Source organism: Taudactylus pleione, unplaced genomic scaffold (assembly GCF_031769625.1).
Source record: "Taudactylus pleione unplaced genomic scaffold, aTauple2 ptg001027l, whole genome shotgun sequence".
In the NCBI taxonomy this organism is placed as follows: Eukaryota; Metazoa; Chordata; class Amphibia; order Anura; family Myobatrachidae; genus Taudactylus; species Taudactylus pleione.
In genome coordinates this window covers 1537226-1550932 of record NW_028285428.1, presented here as the reverse complement: position 1 = coordinate 1550932, position 13707 = coordinate 1537226, and the positions used below count along the sequence as shown (strand labels likewise).

At 36.6% G+C, this 13707-nt stretch overlaps 1 protein-coding gene across 4 annotated transcripts in view; it reads right to left on the bottom strand.

The window, feature by feature from the left end:
* Positions 1-13707, bottom strand: part of TTN (titin) — a 285062-nt gene that overhangs the window by 82063 nt on the left and 189292 nt on the right. For all 4 annotated transcript variants that reach the window (XM_088461211.1, XM_088461212.1, XM_088461213.1 and 1 more), the window contains 27 exons: positions 12400-12526; positions 10912-11054; positions 9438-9561; positions 9095-9361; positions 8707-8804; positions 8390-8558; positions 7841-8107; positions 7468-7737; positions 7078-7356; positions 6581-6989; positions 6346-6470; positions 5976-6242; positions 5319-5588; positions 4927-5229; positions 4526-4828; positions 4248-4435; positions 3716-3830; positions 3321-3605; positions 3086-3237; positions 2548-2695; positions 2150-2327; positions 1933-2054; positions 1551-1838; positions 1055-1351; positions 772-958; positions 546-661; positions 129-428 (listed from right to left, as the gene is read on the bottom strand). In XM_088461211.1, the coding sequence (XP_088317337.1) occupies positions 129-428; positions 546-661; positions 772-958; positions 1055-1351; positions 1551-1838; positions 1933-2054; positions 2150-2327; positions 2548-2695; positions 3086-3237; positions 3321-3605; positions 3716-3830; positions 4248-4435; positions 4526-4828; positions 4927-5229; positions 5319-5588; positions 5976-6242; positions 6346-6470; positions 6581-6989; positions 7078-7356; positions 7468-7737; positions 7841-8107; positions 8390-8558; positions 8707-8804; positions 9095-9361; positions 9438-9561; positions 10912-11054; positions 12400-12526 (5797 nt within the window). The remainder of the gene's footprint in view (positions 1-128; positions 429-545; positions 662-771; positions 959-1054; positions 1352-1550; positions 1839-1932; positions 2055-2149; positions 2328-2547; positions 2696-3085; positions 3238-3320; positions 3606-3715; positions 3831-4247; positions 4436-4525; positions 4829-4926; positions 5230-5318; positions 5589-5975; positions 6243-6345; positions 6471-6580; positions 6990-7077; positions 7357-7467; positions 7738-7840; positions 8108-8389; positions 8559-8706; positions 8805-9094; positions 9362-9437; positions 9562-10911; positions 11055-12399; positions 12527-13707) is intronic.

The following is a 13707-nucleotide window of genomic DNA, read 5'->3' as shown; positions in this document are numbered from 1 at the left end:
ATTGAAGAGTTATGTGTAAAGCACTTCTTAAATGTGTCATTGTAATTATAAAGAATAAACATAATTGTAATGCAATTATTTTGTCTTGGTTTTGGATTAGTCATATATAAATTTCAACAAAAACTTACTCAGTCTCTCCTTGCAGAGCACTGGGTCACTTGGCTCACTAGGTTCACTTTCCCCAGCCTTGTTTACTGCTCTTACTCTAAATGAGTATTCTTGCTTCTCCATTAAACCTTTCAAGAAGTGTTCTGTAGTTGGAATGCCGTCTGCAACTCTAACCCATTCCTCTGTTCCAGTCTTCAACAGCTCAATGACATAGGAATCAATTTTGGCACCACCATCGTGTTCTGGTTTCAACCAGTTCAAGAATGCAGATGTCTTAGCAACATCTTTAACAGTTGGTTTGCCTGGAGCCCATGGTGGATCTAGATTGCAAGTAAAAACAATGTTAATTAAAATATCTATCTATCTGTCTATAAAACTGTAAATATATTAATTTGAAGTGACTGTATATTCATTTGATAACATAAAATTAAATGTACCAATTGGATCTTTTATCAAGATGGGTTCAGTCTCTCTACTTGGCTTTCCAGGGCCAGCAAGATTTTCTGCCAAAACACGGAACTGGTACTTCTTTTTGTTGGTTAGTCCTTTGACTCTGTTAAATAATAGAACATGCAGTTATTTACAAATATTTATGTGCATACATTTTATTGATTCCAGTTACACAAAAGATAACTAGAATGCATTTTCACTTAAAGTGCTTACCTATATGTAGGATCTTTCACAGGAGTCTTGTTACATCTGACCCATTTTCCAGAGTCAGGATCCAGTTTTTCAACCCAGTATCCAGTAATTGGACTACCACCATCTTCATCTGGTTCATTCCAGGACAATGTCACTGAGTCTTTAGTTATGTCAGAAGGTTCAAGGCGAGTTGGCGGACCTGGTGGATCTGCAAAATAAAAAAGAAGTACTGTTAGATGTCAGAGGTTCCACAGATCAGAGCCTTATTTGAGACATAGCAAAAGCAATATCAGTACTCTCATACCAAATGAGTACTTGGCTATCATTGAGTTTGATTGGACTGGTTCTCCGATGCCGTACATATTTTCAGCACTGACTCTGAAGATGTATTCTTTAAGAGAAGTTAATTTTGTAGCTTTGAATCGTGTTTCTTTGATTGTTGATGACAGTTTGTTCCAGATTTTACTGTCTCCAGCTGACTGTTCCAGAATGTAGTTGGTAATCCTTGAACCACCATCATCTCTTGGAGGATTCCAGGTCAGTACACAAGATTCATTGGTAATTTCAGAGATGTCAAATGCAGCTGGGGGTCCAGGTTTATCTGTGTACAAATATTAAAATGAATCATTATAAGGGCACTGTAAACAAAAAAATAAACAAACATATATCATGTTGCAACATGGTGCGTCATTGAAAGATAAAGTCAATGATTAAAGTTTTTTTTTTTTTTATTTAATAATATTGAGTGTTTTTAGTAGAAAAGTTTGTATGATTTAGCTTGTTGTTTTTCAATAACATACCTAATACATTAACTTCAACAACTGCTGTAGCTCGGCCAGAGGTATTCACAGCTTCAATAATGTAGGTTCCAGAGTCGCTTCGTGTGCTGTCTGCAATTATCACTGTAGAATGTCCAGGTTTGGACTCAATAGTTATTCGCTTGTCAACTCTTACAAGGGAGTCTGCTTTGTTCCATGTAATCTTAGGCTCTGGTTTTCCAGTAATGGTAGCTGGTAATTCGATTTTGGTTCCTGCCTTCACTGTAATGCCAGCTATCAGTTTTACATCCAGGATAATTTCTGGTGCCTCTGTATTAGCAAATTGAAGATCATTTTAGTGAAACAAAGTATATACATTTGAAGCATTCACATTTTCATCACTAAACATATGATACTAGAATACCTTTGGGATCTGTAGCAAGGATATCATCTGTTGGCCTGCATGGTTTACTAGCACCAAGTCTATTGAGTGCTTTTACGCGATATGAATACCACTGGCCTTCGGTGAGATTGTCCACTTGCAACCTATAAAGAAGAGCGTTTTCCATGTTAGAAGATAATATGTAAATTGGATGCCTATCAGTGTTACGAAATGAATCCTTCGGCCAAATTACACTTACTTTGTTTCTACAACAGAATCACCACAAATTTCCCATTTGTCTGTACCACGCTGGCATTTTTCCACAAGATAACCCTTAATGCGTGAACCGCCATCATATTTAGGTGGCTCCCATGTGAGGAAAATTCCTTTGGAGGTTGGATCTCTCCATTTAACATTTTCAGGTGGGTCAGGAACAGCTGTAATAAGAGCATATAATTAGCTAATGGTTTAGTAGAATAGAGGTGGTACCAAATATCAAAGGAATCGCACTCTTTCTCTACTGCCACTTACCACTGGCAATACAGGCCTGGGGAACATGCCCTTTTAATAAGTTATATTAAACTTTCAATTGAAAAACTACCTTGCTCACTTTGGGGTTGAATATAATATCATATAATAGAATGAATTGTGACCTACTTGCTGGTGCAGACATGTTCACTGGCTCATCAATGTATGCAGGTTCTCCTGGTCCACATTTGTTGCAAGCTGAAACTCTGAAGAGATATTCTCTACCTTGGATAAGGTCAGATACTGTGAACTCTTGGTCAATTACATTTTCTATAACCTATAACAAAATAAAACTTTAGTAAATCCAGTTGTATTTAAAAGCCAATATTTGTAAAGCATTATAATCCATTATTGAGAATTTTGTCAGTCTTTTGATTCTAAGGCCCAGAATTATCAATGAGTGATATTCTTGTTATCACTCGTTACTTATCTTAAATGGTGCTCCAACCAATCAGCTCCTCTTATTTTTCAAACGCATGACAGTTAGGAGCTGCTTGGTTAGAGCATCATTTAAGATTAGTAACGAGTGATAACAAGAATATCGCTCATTGATAAATCTGGGCCTAAAATGTAGCTTTTGTTGTATACTGTTGTAGTTATTTAGTGATACCCAAACTATGCGATCAATAAAATAAAAATTGTAAACCACTGTAGAGCTACTACACACCCTTGCCCATGTCTTGCGGTTGACTTCACGTTTCTCAATAAGATATCCAGTCAGAGGGCTGCCGCCATCATTCTCTGGTGCTTCCCAAGACATGTTAACAGTGCTTCTTGTGAGTTCCCCAATTTTCAGCTCTCTTGGAGCACTTGGCCGAGCTGAGAAATTTTCATCAGACAAATGAATTAAAAAGAATGACATATTTATCAATACTTTTTTAAATACATGTATTAGTACTTACCAATAACATTGACGTTAATTTCTCCAGACAGTGATACCACAGTATTTTGAAGCTCTAATGTATATATTGCTTTATCAGGACGTTCACTTGGAGAAATAACAAGTTCTGTAAAGGTTGCAGTGGTATCTATTTTAACTCGGTCATTGCTTTCCAAGACTGTGCCATTTACTGACCATACTGCAGTTGGAGTTGGATATCCAGTGATAGGCACATGTATTTTAAGAGGTTCAGGAACAATCACTTCAAGGCCATCTTTGAAAGCACTTAAGTCCATTGAGGGTGGGCCTGTAGAATTTAAACAAATTAAACCATTTTGCACTGTTTGTCAGCATATGCAAGCATTCATATCCAGTAGATTTGAAAAATAAATACTGCAATGCTAGTTAAATACTCACTGTGAGGGTCATCTGCTGTAAGAGGTCCAAGACTTTCAGTAGGATCTGAAATGCCAGCTGCATTTTCTGCAGATACTCTATAATAATAGTTTGTTCCAGCCTTCAAACCAGTCACCTGATGTAATAAATCAAGCAGGCAAATAAACACGTTAATTAGTATTACAAAAAAAATCAGGTGCAGATGACTCGAAATCAGACTGCTGAGATTAAACTTCAAATTAACAATTGTGCATATTACAGCTCAGGACATATTACTGCATTAGATAGAATTGAATTTCCTAAAGTTCCTGAACAAAAAAAGTGGAGGTGTTAGATACCAATCAGATTTTTGCTATAATTTATCTAATCACAAACAAATTGATAGCTACAATATAATTGGTTGATATGGACAACATCTCCACTTTTAGTTTTTGAGAGCTTTGCCTCAACTAGAAAAACTTTCATACCCACTGACCTAAAAAAATAATTTGTTTTATGCTTTATATTGGCAATTACTAGAGAGATTTTCAACAGAATCTGATTCTGAATATACCTTGTATGTAAGATCAGGAGCGAGTCTCATGTTGCAGCGAATCCATTTGTCTGAGCCTTCTTCACATCTTTCAATAATATAGCCTAATACTGGGCTTCCTCCATCTTGCAGAGGAGGTTCCCATGCAAGTTGAACAGATGACTTGGTTTGCTGAGAATGGGTAAGGTTGATTGGTGGGCTTGGTTTTTCTAAGAAGGAAAGTGCACATATTGTTAGTCATTATCAACACTAACATTTCCATTTGTTAAGAATATCATCATCCAAGAACATCTGCCTACCAATTGGATCTCTGATCTTTACAGAGCGTGTAGCAGCACTTGGCTTGCCAACTCCAGCTTGGTTTTCGGCTCTGACTCGGAAAATGTATTCCTTGTTCTCCACAACATCATTGAGGGTGGTACCCAGTTCATCTGGTTTGGTGATCATGGCAGTATCCCATTTGATGGAAGCTCTGTCACGCAGCTCAATAATGTATGCAGTTATTTCAGATCCACCATCATACTCTGGTGGTTCCCAGGTCAGTGATGCACCAAACCGATTGACATTGCAAACATCTACATTCAAAGGAGGTCCTGGAACATCTATAACAGAGATAATGGTTCGTATTAAATCATTTTGTACAAGATAAATTAGAATAAAATATCTATATTGAACATTGCACATTTTATGTAATACTCACCAAACTTGCTCTTTGCTTCAACAGGTTTGTCTGTCTCCACTGGTTCACCAGCACCTACTCTGTTCTTTGCACTTACACGGAAGAGGTATTCCACACCTCCCTTCTGGAGTCCAGTGACTGTATATTCACAGCTGTCAGCATGGTCAGTGACCAGGACCCAAGTCTTACGCTTGATATCTCTCCTTTCTATAATGTAGCCAGTGATTTTACTACCACCATCAGTCTCTGGTTCTTCCCAAGCCAGACTGACTTCTCCATCATATGTATCAATAACCTCTAGATTTCTGACAGGTCCAGGGACATCTGAAATATTTTTGTAGCACTGTTAGTTACTGACTACTAGATTAAAGCAATTTGTATTATTACTGATTGCACGGACAGGAATTACTTACCAATAACATCTAAGTTGATATGTGCCTCTGCCTTGCCATGTTTGTTGTGCAGAATGATTGTGTAGCGCCCTTTATCAGCCTTCTTTGTTTCAGGGATTCTGAAACTTGTGGCATTTGCTGTGGTATCAATGTGCATGTCAGGTAAAGTTTCATCTTCCCTACGCCATTCGGCTTCTGCTTTTGGATAAGCATCGTATGGCACAGACATTGTAAGAGGTTTCCCAGCATCAATTACAATGTTCTGGTCTGCAGTCTTGATCTTTGGTACGGCTGTTGTGAAAAAGTTGGTGAACACATTAAAATGACAGTAAATAATACTTTATTCAGTTAATAGGACTTGATCATTTGATGGGCTCACACTAGTAAAATTAACACGTGTACACTTATTTAAATTACAATTTTTTTTAAATGAACTAAAATGCTGAAATAAAATAGTATAAACATGACAGTCAAATTGAATGTAATGTTATTTGATTTAAATTTAACTTTATGCTTTCTCATCAGTTAATTTCTGTGTCGCTGTTATATGTTTGTTATGTTTTCCTTTTAGTAAAAAGAGTATTAGAAACATGTAAAAGTGACCAATTTAATTGGAAACAAAAAAAGCACAATGTAGTGTGAGACATGCATCTGTATCAAAAAACAAACATACTGTACCTGCTAATTCAAGTTTTGCTCTAGCTTCTTTATCTTTGGCAATAAATCTGTAGTCACCCTGATCACGGGGTCTGATTTCACACACTTGCAGTCTGTGGACTTTGCCTTCGCTCATCATTTGATGTTTGTCTCCCTGGACAATAATCATGTTATTTCTCAACCACTTGACTTCCACTCTATCCTTATTCAACTCAGCCTCAAAGATGACATCTGAATCTGGAGCTTCATAGGCATCAGTTGGTGGTCTGATAATCTCAATGGGAATTTCTAAATGGAAATGAAGAATTTATATATACGTTATGTCATTTGTAATTAGTTCGATGAAACTCATAGTGTACAATTGATAATGCAGTGATTTTTTTATCTTTACCTTCAACAAAAAGTCTTGCCCTAGATTTCCTCTCATCTACTCCACAAGAATATTCACATTCATCTTCTGGTCTGCAGTCTTTAATAATAAGTCTGTGGAGGCTTCCATCTTTCTCAAATTGGTATCTTTAAAAAACAAAACAAAAAAAAACGTGAAACATGATAGTAAAAAGGGATGACAACTGAGGTGCTGAAAATAGGTTCTAACAATAATAATTTTAATATAGGTTTCTTACTTTTTGTTCTCCCTAAGTTCCCGGCCATTTCTGTACCATTTTACTGTGGCTTTCTCTTTGGAGAGCTGGCAAGTAAAGGCAGCATCCTCAAATTCAATGACAGTTTGGTCTTGGAGATGTTGAACAAAATCTGCTGGAGCTTCTGTGATTAAAAGCTCTGCTACAGCTCTGTCTTGTCCAGCAATAACAGTGTATTCTCCTTCATCAACAAATCCGCAGTCCTTGATAATTAGAGAATGCTTGTACTTGTCAACCTTATACAGGACTCTTCTGTCTAGAACAACTTCTTGGCCATTCTTCATCCACATGACTGTTGCATTTGGACGATTGACTTTGCAGCAGAAAGTGACTGACTTCTTCTCCATGGTCTCGATATCTTCGATAGGCTCAACAATCCTCAAGTCTTCCTCTGTAGTAGGAATAGAAAATATATATATATTTTTTTGCTTTATGACATGTTGAAACCTGAAGTAAAATTATGTATCCCAGCTACTTACCTTGTACTGTTAAAGAGGCGGAGGATTTGACAGTTTCACCTCTGTGATTTGCCAGTGATACAGTGTAGGTTGCTTGGTCATCCAAATGAGCGTCTCTGATTCTAAGAGTGTAGACCAAGTCTTTGTGCACCATCACATATTTTGGACTATCAAATATTGCTTCATCATTCTTGAACCACTTGGCTTTGGCCCCTTCTGTGTTCACTTCACAATTAAAGACAAGTTCTTGTCCTTCTTTAACGGTTTGGTCCTTAACAGGCGTTACAATCCTAAGTTTCTCTGTAATCCAACATTGCTCATTGTCAGTTAACATTCACCAGATGAGTTATATATATTTCAGCATTTGTTTTATTATAATTATTGCTCACATAACAAATTATGACAACATACCGATTACTGTTAGTTCTGCTTGTGCTCTGGATTGTCCAATCATAACTGCATAGGCTCCATCATCTTCCTTAGGAACTGCATCCTTAACAACAAGAATTCTTTTCTTGCCATCAGAAGTGATGTCATACTTATCGCCTGACTCAAGGACAGTGTCACTCTTCACCCACTGGACTTCAAAGGCTTCTTTTGAAACAGAGCAGGAGAATTCAGCTTTTTCTCCTTCCAGTACTTCAAGATTCTGTGGTCGGGAAATAAACTCTGCAGCAAGTTCTAAAAAGTGAAACAATATCTCATTAGATAACTACACAATATGACCAGCCTTCACACAAAAAGTCCTTGCACATAAAAGTTGCATCACAATGTGATTTGTTACCTTTTATTGCAAGTTTGCCCGTTGTCCGTGAAGTTGGCAGTCTGCAGTTGTATTCTCCAGCATCATTCAAGTGGATGTTATGAATTATCAAAATCCTCTTTCTGCCCTCGGCAATGTGCTCATACCTTCCGCCATCGGGCAACTCATCATCCCCTTTAAACCAAGTGACATCAGCACTGGCCTTTGAGACCTCGCAGACTAGTTTCACAGATTCTGATTCAGATGCTTCAATATTGGGGAGATTTTTTGTGAAAATAGCTTCTTCCTCTGCAATTCAATGCAACACAATTAATTATGTTACATTTAGTTTGACCTCAATGTCTGGCATAATCATAAACATGTAAAGATGTAATTGTCTTTCAAAATTTAATAAAGAAATGCAATCTTGTCTCCTTGCAGGGAGAAAACAGGTAGGTGAAGGGGATTGGCATGGGGGTAGGGGCAGGGATCAAGTGAAGTGTTATCAGAAATCAAGTGACGTGCAAGGGTTGCATTTGGATGTACTTAGGATTGGCTAAGACTAAAAATTATGTTTCTTTATTGCCTTACCGATGACTGTAAGCAGTCCAGAGGTTCTTGCCATTTTTGACTCACAAACGTACTCTGCTTCATCATCAAATACACATTTGTTCACCACTAAGGCTCGTGTGACTCCTTTAGAAACGATATCATATTTTTTGCCCTTGCGTATTTCAATTCCATCTTTGAACCAGCGGACCTTCATTGTGAAATAAAAAGTGATAAGTGGGCCAGGCAAACAAAAAATACTAGTTTTGGTAAATAGTATGTACAGTAAGCAAAAAGTATATAATGGTAGAACAAGTTATAAAGATGAAAAATCAACAGGACAGTGTAAGGAAACATACCTTGGCACTTTCACGGGAAATTTCACACTCAAAGCGAGCAGTTTCCTTCTCTTTAACTTCAAGGTCAGAAAGGGGTTTGGCGAATTCCACAAATGGAGCTGCATATGAAAGAAAATGTTTTCAGCTTTTTTAGTTCTACATCAATATTTGTGAAAGGTGCTTTGTGACTCATTGATACTTAACTGATACTTTAACTTAATAAAAAGTTCTAGGCTGCAAACAATATTATTATTATTATTTATTAATACTACTAATAATAAAAATAATTTTTAATTTTATCTTTAGATAAGAGTATTAGATTTGGATAACAAATGATAAACTGTTCATAGGTAGATATCATACCATAAACTTAACCTATCCTGCCCTACTCCCAAAATAAACTACTTACGCTCTACATTCAAGAATGCAGATGTCTTGAAATCCTTGGCATCACATGTATATGTTCGTATGTCATCCGGTGTGCAGCCATGAATGATAAGTTTTCTTACTCTACCATCGGCGACAATGTCATATTTCTTGGTTTTATGGATTTCTTGCCCATTCTTAAACCATTTAATCTCAGCATTCTCTCTAGACACCTCACACTCAAGTACTGCAGTAGCTTCCTCTTCTACTGTTTGGTCCTCAAGAGGCTTGGTAAATTCGACTGGAGGTTCTACAAGATGAAATAAGTATTTAAAAAGTGTTCCACCTACATATGTAAAGAGAAGTATTTGAAATAACCACTTTACCTTTTACAAACAAGTTGGCCTGGGTCTTAAAGTCCTTTGCAGTGAGTTTTACTTCTCCAGCATCTGGTATCTGCAAGTCCCTCAGGGTAATTGTGTGAACTCTTCCTTCAGCACGTGTGACAATCTATCAATGCAAGAATTAATTTGTACATTTGTCCAAAATTTCCATTATACTAAAATGTTTACCTTTTTTTTTTTTAGTTTGTTTTAGTGTTGCACCATAACTACATCAGTACAGATAAATAAAATGTGATTAATTAATATCTGTGGTATTGATGATGTAATCTATGCATACACAATTTTAAGCACACATAGAAAATCCATGTTTTCATAGCAAGATACGTTGGCTTATAAAATGTAAGATCAATGGTTACAGTATGCATTAGTTTATAGTATATCAATTGTTTTTTTTACACAACATTTAAATAGTGATTTGCTAACTTGCACTACTATAAAAAACAACTTTGTGCATTCAATTAAAAAAAGTGGTAAAATACTGTACATTAAAATGCATTTATATTATTATATTAACAAAATTTTTATGCATAAATATAAATTCAGAATATTTATTTAAAAAAGTATAACAACTAACACTAGCCTGTATATTATACTGTATGTATATATATATATATATATAAATTATATATATATACATACATTGCCCAGTTTTCACCAAACAGACATCTTTTCATACTGAAAGTTTTTTTTTTAAATACATCCCAACCATTATGCTTACAGTAGTTGTTGCATAATAAAGAAAAGTTATTTACAAGAAAAGGTTGTAACTGAAGTGTAGGCAAGTGGTCAGCTTTTACCAAACAGATAACATCTCTTCAAACTGAAAGGTTTTTTTTTTTTTTAAATAAATCCCAACCATTGGACATAGTTGTTGCATAATAAAAAATAAATGTTAAAAAAAGGTTGTAACTGAAGTGTAGTCAAGTTGGGATGATGTTTTTAAAGGAATTAGATCTCTGGTATCTTGAAATGTAAAAGGAGCACTTCAAGTTAGGTTATTAATAGCAGACGAGAGGACCTGGAGTGCAAATCTGTCCACAAAGTTATGCTGTCAATTGCCTGAAATGGAATTTTAAGCCTGCAAATCCCCATATATGCACAATTCATTACTTCAGCTAGTAAATGAAAAACTAATCAATTCATTTTATTCAATGTACCTCATCATGACAACAATGTTACTTTGCATATTTGAAGACAACTAATTAACTTGATAATTAAGAAAATATAAAATCAACCAAAAAATCAAAATAGAATTCGTAGAGATTGATGAGTGTTTATTATTAATAATAATAATAATAATAATAATATTATAATTCCTGAAATGTGTATTTAGAGTTATAGAACGTAAATGTAAAAATTAATTTAAAGTACATGCTGCCATTATTTCAGTAAGTACAAGAGTGCAAAAATATATTTATTTGCTTATATAAATTTATGAAGATTTTAGAGTCCTTACCTTGTCACTTGGTTCCAGCTTTTGGTCATTGAGGAACCACTCCACAGGGATCCCTTCATAAGATAGCTCACAATCGAAGGTGGCTGATTCCCCAGCTGTTACAGTCACATCCTTCAGGGGCTTTAGCAGACCAATTACACGGGCTTTTCCAACAGAAGAAGACATATTACATTAAATCCCTTCCTCCTCGTAAAGCTGAGGCCCTCACCCTCCAATTTCCATTGTGGCTTTCCTCCAGGATGTGGAGTACTGCACTGAAACTATTTAAGGTCTTCCTAAGTGACTACTGAGGGGTGGTTCTCAATTTGCTTACGGTGTTTCCTTACATTGAACAGAGTCAGCAGTATACTGTATGTGTGTAGCATCTGTCCACACACCAATCAAGCTCTTGCTCCATATGGCATGCCCCTTTTAAAATAGCAAAGTGACTATTGGACAGGGACAGCTGGCACCTGGTTAGCTTATCTGCTGCTGTCCATCAATCTTTTGGCACTTTCCAGAATTGTAACCATAAGGCTCTCTCTATCAGCAGTTAACATGCCAACACAGCAAGTCTTTCTTTGTAACGATCCTCTTTCATAACAATTTATTACAGAAGCATTTGTGCTATCCATGATAACTCAACAATTTCAGAGCAATTAGCTAGTTGATTCTCTGTTAATAGTAGTAAATGTATTACATAAGTAAATACAAAAAAACTGTACTGTAGATAAAAAATATGCTTTTTTTATGACAACATTACATATGATTGGACATTACCAGTATTGCTATTTGCTCAGACAGGATATTTTTTTCTTCATTTGATAAAATTTTTTAAATTAAACATGATGCCGCTACCCTCATCTAAACACATTTTTTTATACTTAATACAACATTTTTGAAATGTTGGGCAATGTGGGGCTTCCGCCCAGGGACGTTTAAAGGCTGGAGGGGAGCCCATTATCAGAGGGCCACCACCCTCTGCAAGACATTCGGACAGCACATGTACTGAAGACTCATTCACTGCTAGAGTCTATTGCGCATGTGCTATATCTCCGAGAAAATGGAGCCATTTTTTTAAAGTTTTTCTTCAGAAATACACCACTGGTGCCATATTTCTCAAGAATATACTAGAGAAATGGTGCTGACATCAATAAGGTACATAAATTCAATGGGTGCAGAGTGTGCAATGTAGGTGCCGCTTGGCTTAGGGGTCCGTGTGCGCTGCCCACCCTGTGCTCATTATAGTTACGGCACTGCTGCCACCATATGAGCGGTTCGGTTTTGACTCGGTTCTTTTTGCCAACTTATCGTGAGGTTGGATCTGATGTATTGGCTATCCAAAACACGTGAGAGCCAGATGACGTTTTCATATCCGAACGTAATCGAGTCAAAACTGAACTGCTCATCTCTAATGTGAACTTTTATATTATTAATGTAAAATGCCAATCAAGTAGGTTGAGATTGAACAAGCAAAGCTATTTACTTTACTAAAAGTAAGGCTTTTACCTTTCACTTTGAGATGTGCACTGGATTTTGCATTGGCTGCTTGGAAATCAACCCCGCCGGCTTGGTCCAACTGCACATTATAAAGAATAAGGAAGTGCTTTTTGCCTTCTTCCTTGATTTCACAGTCCTTAAGCAAAGAAAAAAAATTACAATTTAAATCACTACCCACTTTCGACACATTTGAAAAAAATACCTCACAGATCATTTATTTGACTGTGCCAAGGAACTAAAGTTATAACTGTAAACACTAACTAAACTTATTTTATTTCCTTAAATTCTATTTTTACTTCAACACATTGTAATTAACTACAGGCATTCTTAACTCTTCAAGCACAGTTCCAATGTTTTTGCCTCTGTCTTATCCAGTAATTGTCTTATCTGTTCCCAGAGTTTTTATATAACTTTATTCATGTGTAATATACTTCTCGAATTATAATATATAATTGTAACAATATCAGCACACCACTCTCAGTGCAGCTACAAAAGCAAATGGGGTAGCACCAATTACTAAAAAAAATAGTGTATATTTACTTTTTTCAGCACTTTGATTAATTCCAAATTTTCATTTTTGAGAAAGATTAAATAATCGAAACGCGTCAAGTCACACATCAGGGAAAAAGGTGTCACCTGCCATTTGGGACTGCAGTAAATCAGGGCGGACTAAACATCAGCCGGGAGGATTGAATCTTCATCCAGCTTTTTATATTCTGATGTGCCCCGAATAGCTGTACTTTTGGTAGGCGGCTCAACTTGTCTACATGTTTTTATTGTCTTTGTGGTTTGTAAATGTGTGATCTGCAGATATATCTGCAGATGATAGTCGTTCATACACACTGAAAGGCCATCATCTTCGGGTCCCTGCGACCAGGGGGCGTGTCGCGGTGGGCAGGGAGCGTGTCCCATCAACCTCCTCGTGCCTGCTGCTCTGTGTGTACCGGCAGTCTGCAGACCACTCGTACACACCTGCCAATGGTCAGATTTGCAGCACAGCCAATGCGATTTGTCGGTGAACGCCGACTTTCACTGACATATCACGGGTACACACTGCCCGACAGGCAGCAGATACATTGGCCGTTCAATTGATCGGCCAATGTATCTGTCAGTGTGTACCCAGCTTAACTCTGTGAGATTTATACAGTGTTACACTCTCTTCACCTTTCTCTTTTCATGCTAATTATGGGAAAACTGTCTTCATGAGTGGAAGAAGAGAATAATAAATACAAGCTGATATGATCTAAAGTGTAAACTTCAAGTAAGGGTAAATAATCCTCATCTAATAGGTGGCGTGGGATTCTTCCATCTTTTGAT